Consider the following 7,417-nt stretch of genomic DNA (forward strand, 5'->3'; position numbering starts at 1 on the left):
GTCCGAAATGTTCACAATAAATCAGGTCCGTTTCTCCAAGGTCCATGCAGATCTCCGGTATGGATATTTGCTCAATTTATCAAGTTAATAGTTATTTTCCAGCGAAAAGCTTGGCGGTGAAAATCAGTGATGGTCTCGTGCACCTCCGTCTCTCTCTGTGTCTGAGCACGTGACGGTACAGAGCAGGGGAAGGCGGGGCTTGTTCCTTCCTAACCAGTAGGGGTGTTAAATATACTCTTTGGGTTTTATTCTTATATTTATAGTATTTATCTTTTATTATTGATTTATTTTTGATCAACTCAGTGATTAACAGAGTAATGATAAATCCCAATTAACAATAACATGTTGTAGTGCATTACTGAGTCGTGTAAACTCACTGGGTTACATCAGCATTGTAACAGTTACTGTTAGCACTAAACACAACAGTAGTTGGTCAAAAATGACAATTAAAGTGATGATGGGACTCTAATGCTAATGCAATCAAAGTCATTCCAATATATACTGATGGGAAGGTGAATGTACCAAATTTCATAGCAGTCCATTAAACAGTCTAAAGAAAGCCAGTAAAATCATTAAAATTTGTACTCTGAGAATCATTTCTATAAAACTTCAGATGCTTTTAGTTATTTCTCTTTCGACCAAAGTGGTGGCGAGACTAACTGGACATACATGCCGTAACTGACTTACTTAGATCCACAAAACTACTAGGAATAAAAAGGTGAGCCGTTGCCTACAGAGAATTTAAATAAAGGTACCAAAATATGGGCACATATATGAGAAGGCAGCGTCATAACGCACACAGAAACATGTTTAGACTGGCAGTGGTTCTTGATTATGCATTTTAAGTTAAAAATTCCTGCTAAACTCCACATCTCCTTTTTTCTTTGTGAATTTTCTAGTGTTTCTTGTGGATTTTTGGTATTTTAATGAACATTTGTACATTTTCTACATTACTAGAAATACTGTAAAAAATAGAAATTCTTAACACCATCTGGTAGCAATTAAGGCAGAATATGCAGGCATCCTTCAAGCTTCAGTTTGTCCTTAATTCACCTTGCTATCCAAAGAGTAGCTGCTGCTTTACAACCCAGCCCATTCTCACTCCATTCCCTATACTGTAAGGCCTTTCAGCCAGTGTAGTGCACATCTTTAGTGACTTATTGTATCTGCCCGACAAAGCCAAACAATAGAAGGAAATGCTGCAGACCTCAGTTTACTCTTATCAAAATATTATCACTCCAGACACCATCAAAGAGAACCTGCCTGCTGACCTTTGACCTTCATCAGATCAGCATTGAATACCCATTTGTCTTCCCCAAACACCAGCTATTCCTCATCGTTTAATCCTTAGAAACATTTGCTGAGGTGTGAGTGCATCACTGAGCAGAAACATGTTTGTTCCACAGTGAAAAGCGAGTTGGGAATGTTTACTCCAAAGCAAAGTCATTTGTGGACTACGTTCGGCGAGCTCTGCGCAGACTGGAACTGGATGAATCAAAGGTCGGGAGCAGAATATTACACTCATCTTTACACCTTCCACAAACACACAAGAAAAGAAATAAACACACTGTCCTTCTGCATTTTCAGCTACAGATTTAGGTTAGAGCTAGACTCAGTAAGTGGACCATTTCCAATCCATATTTTTACTCATGACCTCAAACAGAGAAGCGTTGCATAATTCACAATTCAAAATTATCCTTATTTGTTTTATACTGACCCTTGTTGTAGTCCCTGAGTTCATTCTCAGCTGTTTAAGCTCCTCTCTCTTTAAGGCCACCCTCCCTTTGATCCAGCTGGTCTTCTGATTGGCTGCATGGGGCCAGTCCCAACCAGCCAATCAGCAGCTGGATAGGCCCAGATGTTTTGACATCTTACAGAGCCATAAGTACAAAAAAAGACTGTCTGACAGTGGAATTATACATCTGCACCTACTGCACTGTGACCTAATGTGCAGCTCCATAGGAATCTAACTACACGTCACACTCAGTGCGGCCTCCACAGATATAAATGCTAGCAACAGCTTTAGCCACTTGTGAAGCCGACATCATAGGCTGCGTGTAGATGAGGCCTGAGCTTTTGCCTCTCAGGGATTACTTTCACATATGCTGACCTCATTATTTGAAAATTTGAGCAACAATCATTCTAACAGCATGTATGTGACAGGATATAAGTAAAAACCTAACAGGTTGATTTAGGTTAACAATAGTGTGTCGTATCGTATAGTATAGTATAGGATCTTAGTATAGGATCTTTCACACTGTTGAGAAGTCTGTCATCTGGTTGCTCTGGGTAACAGTGGGCGATGGCGCGCTGTCTGTCTGTCCCATGTTTCTCACAGCTCTTTAAAAACATGCTATTTTCTGTCACTTGTCCCACTTCACATCTCCCTCACAGCTTGCTTCCAACTTTTTTTGTCATTCTCCTCTCTTTTACCTGCATATATAACACGTCACTCTCTCTTTAGCTCTCTGACAGCGACATCCAGGATTATCACAACACATACAGAGTGCGAATGGATGAGATGCATGCTTTTAACATGGTAAGTCTTCCATACATCTTGGTTCTCTCCCTGTCGAGCATCCTAGTATTTAATTCCCACCTTAGATTCCAACAACATGTTTAAACCCTTTTTTGTGTAAAAATCTTTTTTTTCCTGTAAAAAGAAAAAAAATTACAGACCACTAAGTGAGGTCATTGTATTCTACGGGGAAATAATGAGAGAGTGATTGCTCTGAACGAGAAGAAAACCACCCACTTTTTTCCCTCTTCTTTTCTGAGGCCACTAATTGTGATGTCAGCCAGCATACCAGTTTTCTTTCATGACACAAACCAGTAAAATAGGTTTTGGGGAATTGCGGACTACTTGGAAGACACAAGTTTTGCATATGTGTCAAATAGAGTAAAAAAAAAAAAGATATACACATGTGCTTTCTCTCATGTCGGCCTCTTTCTACAGCTGAAGGTGACCCTTGCTCCCTGTATCGAAGGTCTGATTCTCCTCGATCGCCTCTGCTATCTGAAAGAACAGGTAAAAAAAATATTTGGTGTCATCAAACTGTCAAATCCTGCTTAAATGAATTCAACTCTGATGGTGCTTCAGAACATTCACAGCACAGCTTTGGAGGATTTTTCCAATTTTCTGTCTGGGCTCATCTTTATGATTCGCTTGTTCAGCTTGTTGATTGGGATATGAAATATACTTCCCAGATGATGAAAGTGAACACACAGAAATGTCAGCTGAAATCTGGAAACCTCTCTTTGTTATTGACAGTAACATAGGTGTCGGCTAAATTGAAGCCAGCCTGCAATTTATCATCTCGTGTTCCGGCAGCCAAACACAACACGCTAATCTTTGGTCTGAGTCATAACGATGAGATGTGTATGATCGAAAAGCTTTGAAGTTCTGATTATGCGAGATTATATGTCAGATGAACCTCCTTAAATGAGAAGGGGGGGACGTAATCAAGCTCTGTAACATCAAGTGCACTGGTCAGCGTTTGGGGGATCTCCCTTGAGGTCAAGCAGAGGAAGGGGGGAAAATAGGAGATGATGGATGGATGTTAATGTGATCCATGCGGTGATAAGTGTGCAGAAGCACGTTCAGCCTTAAACAATCATGTAAGCACACAAAGATCAGGTGTTGAATTGATGTGTTTTCACTGAATTTGCAGGCCCTGATAGTAGAACAACGATGCACATATTCCAGTAAGGAGAGATCATCTGGAAGAAGAGAATGAGATTTATTACAAAAAATATGAATATGCAAATTTAGACTCAAATGAGAGGCGACATCATGGAGCAGATTCCCAGATTATGGTAGGAGATTGGTTGGACCCACAGGAGTCACATACACTGCTTGTGGAGCAGAGTAAGCAGATGGCTGCTGAGCACTTTTGGATGAGATGCCCTGGAAAACTTGGATGATGTAGAGATGGGGAGGAGGAGGGTTGCACGACGGGCGGCCTGAAAGGGAGAATTTACAGATCACTTTACAGAGCGAATTTAAAGGACTGAACAGGGGCCTGAATGGAGGCTGATTGACCCAGAGAGTGTGGGCAGATAGATTATTTTTGGATAAAAGCACAAATGGCAACATTTTCATAGAGGTGAGTTTGACAGCGTGGAAAATCGAAATCACACCGGGGCGGCGCAGCCGAGCGTGAAACGGCTAGGTTTAGAATTAGCACCTCCAAGTCTGAGGCCATGGTTCTCAGGCGGAAAAGGGTGAACTGCCCACCCTTTGTTGTGGTGGATTGTTGTCCCAAGTGCAGGAGTTTTAAGTATCTCAGGGGTCTTGTGAGGGAAGAGTGTAGCAGGACATTGACAGATGAACTGGTGTGGCACCGGCAGTCAAGTTTCAAGTTTTATTGTCATGTACAGATAAACAGTGTAGCCACATTTACCCATAATGAAATTCTTTGGCTCGAGCTCCTCAGCTTTACATGAGCATATAGAAAGTCTGCAGTTATATTAAGAAGAAAATAACAGAAAATAGCAGTAATAATAATGATAAAAGAGAAAAAAGAGAGGAAAAAAGTATTAAATATTTAGAGAATTTAAGACAAGTTGGTATTTACAGGTTGTGCAAAACTTGTGCATGAGCATTTAAGTGGCATTTGTTGAAGTGCCAGTGTGTAGAGTCCTGTAATTATAGTGAGTGTGTAATGGTGTGTATAGAATGTCAGCAGTTCAAAAGCCTGATGGCTTGTGGGTAGAAACTGTCTCTGTGTCTGCTAGTGCGAGTCTGAATGCTCCCGAATTGCCTGCCGGACGGCAGGAGCGTGAAAAGTCTGTGGCTGGGGTCATGCAGAAGCTGTACCGGTCTGTTGTGGTGAAGACGGAGCTGAAAATAAAAGAGAAGCTGTTGATTTCCTGGTTGACCCGTGCTCCTAGCGCTTGTGGCCATAAGCTGGTGTCAGTGACAGAAAGGATGAGATAATGGGTACAAGTGGTGGAAATCAGCTTCCTTGCAAGAGTGGAGGGTCTCTCCCTTAGTAATGGGGTGAGGTTTTAAGTCATTTAGAACAACTTGAAGCAGAACCAGTTAAGGTGGTACAGGCATCTGACCAAGATGTGTCCTGGAGGTCTCCTATGTGTGGTGTTCTGGGCATGTCCTATTCGGAAGACCCAAGAAATCCTGCGTGGACGTGGCCAGGCAGAGGGAGGTCTGGTTGTCTCTCCTTAGACAACAACAGCAGCAACAAAGCTCTTGCTTGTGATGGTTTAATGGATGACAGTGTTAATCAGCCGCTCAGTCCCATATTTTGCATAGGGGCTGGTCAGAATTTGAATTTGTCCGTCATTGGTTTGTGACTAAACCTAGCACCACCCACCAGGCCTTCCTGTAAAATCCCCCAGCCACAGGTTTTTAATCCAGATAAGAACTCTAAAGAGTGTTCACGGGTAAAAGTTTATTGTAGAAATACTATTTTAGGGGAGGAATTCCCAAATGCCTCACAGCAAGAGGGTCCAAGATCTGAATCCTCTGTCTGGCCGGGGGCTTTCTGTGTGCTGTTTGGACGTTCTCCCTTTGTTTGCATGTATTGGTGTGACTGTGAGTGTGAATGGTTGTCCTTGTTAGGCCTGCAGCAAACTGGTGACCTGTTCAGGGTCTCGCCCTAAGTGGAAGGATGACATGATCACTTGATCGTGTATGAATCATATCAGAGTTTCAGAAAAGGTGGGCGGGAGTAAGCGACACAGTATGCTTGTTTTATTGGTGTAAATGCTCCCCATCTGTAGATATGCACTTCTGTCCATGATAGCACAGTGTTAGAACTTACAACGGATATTTTTGAAGACCCCTTGGCTATGAGTTACAAACACCTGCTTTAAGATTTTTAAATGGACTGAGTACAAACATGGTTGTGGGGTGACTGCCTGAGAAATTTCTGAACACACCCTAGTCAGCACTAGATGATGACAGAGAGAGAGAGATTTCCAGCGCGCATACAACCTCTGGGTTGGCTACAGTTCTACAGCTAAACAGCTTAGCTGCCAAGGAAGACAAACTTGTTTTGCACATAAAGATGAGCCCACCTGAGTGAACACTTGCACAGATATTTCTTCTCGGGGGATTCAATAGAGAATTCTTTTATAGAGGAAACATCCTTCAGCTGTAATAAAGCCCAAACTGGGAGCAGAATCAAGATTTTTATATCAGCTCTGTTGTGTGTGTGTGTTTTTTTTTTTTCCTTGTATGCCAGGAGGACGTGTCATTCTCTGCACTGGTGCAACTGTTTGACCCCCTGTTGTCTCCCAGATGCTATGCTGTCATCGGACTCAAGAATGATGGGAAAAGAACTACAAGCTGAGGAACTCGAACATATGCACATAATACAATGATTCAAGGTTCATGTTTATACATGAACGAAGCAGCAATCATGCTTTGAAAGTGATTGTATTATGTATGCATTCCCAACTGTTTGTTTTAATTGCAACATTTCATCTAGTTTGAATCTTTTTTTTAATGTTATCTCGATTTGTGGAACACATGGTGTTACTTTTAAATGGAAAAGTATCTGAAATATTTCTACTTCTCTGGTCTTGGCCTTGGGTTCTTCTCAGAGATCAAACCCGTGCTCGAAACACCTGGAAAAACTGCCTTTTCTCTTTGATAGCATACTATGTATTGCATCCTTTTAACATGTTTTTAAAGACAGTTTAGGGGGTTTGAAGCATTATGGGATTTAAAGTAACCAGGATCCCCTCAGCAGGTCTGGAAACTCAATTTCTAGAATCCCAAACCAGAGGAAGTAGAGGAAAAGACAGGGCATGTGGTGCCCTTGTCTCCAATCTTAATATTTACTTTTTTTAAATTTACCTCTGCCTCAGTTATTTAATAAATCATATTCTTTGTACATGTTTGAAAATTAATGTATGTGGGTTTTGTTTTTGTTTTTTTGTTTTTTTAGCATATAGCTCTTCTTCTGACCTTTCCCTGTAAAACCCGTAAGATGTTCGTGTGTGCAAATTGCAGTAAATCAGCAGTTTCTGAAATATTGTGACCAGCCTGTCTGACACCAGCAACCATACCACATTCAAAATCACTTAAATCACATTTCTTTCTCATTCTGATGCTCAGTTTGAACTTCAGCAGGTCATAAAGACCATGTGTATTTTTTTAGCTGCTACAGTGTGATTGGCTGATTAGATATTTGCATTAACAGGCAGTTGATCAGGTGTTCCTAACAAAATGACCAGTGAGCATATAGTTAATATGGTTACTGTAGGAATAAAACATTACATTTATGGGAAACTGTTCAGCTACCAGGTTAATGGATGACAGCTTCTTACTATATGAATATAATATTTAACTGGTTAAAATGTTAAACCCTCTGTCAAGTGCAAAACTTGACCGAAATTTAACAAACTCAAAATAACCGCTTTTGTAGTGTTAGTTTATCTAACAAGACTG

At 41.0% G+C, this 7,417-nt stretch overlaps 1 protein-coding gene across 3 annotated transcripts in view; it reads left to right on the forward strand.

Moving 5' to 3' along the window:
* mettl25 (methyltransferase like 25) overlaps positions 1-6,999 on the forward strand; it is a 28,037-nt gene extending 21,038 nt beyond the window's left edge. For all 3 annotated transcript variants that reach the window (XM_082511823.1, XM_082511825.1, XM_082511824.1), the window contains 4 exons: positions 1,407-1,500; positions 2,465-2,539; positions 2,957-3,028; positions 6,207-6,999. In XM_082511823.1, coding sequence (XP_082367949.1) covers positions 1,407-1,500; positions 2,465-2,539; positions 2,957-3,028; positions 6,207-6,314 — 349 coding nt within the window. In that variant the 3' untranslated portion in view covers positions 6,315-6,999. The remainder of the gene's footprint in view (positions 1-1,406; positions 1,501-2,464; positions 2,540-2,956; positions 3,029-6,206) is intronic.
* Positions 7,000-7,417: the final 418 nt, after the last annotated feature.

The sequence above is a fragment of the Aulonocara stuartgranti genome, assembly GCF_965226115.1.
Source record: "Aulonocara stuartgranti genome assembly, chromosome: 17".
Classification (NCBI taxonomy): domain Eukaryota; kingdom Metazoa; phylum Chordata; class Actinopteri; order Cichliformes; family Cichlidae; genus Aulonocara; species Aulonocara stuartgranti.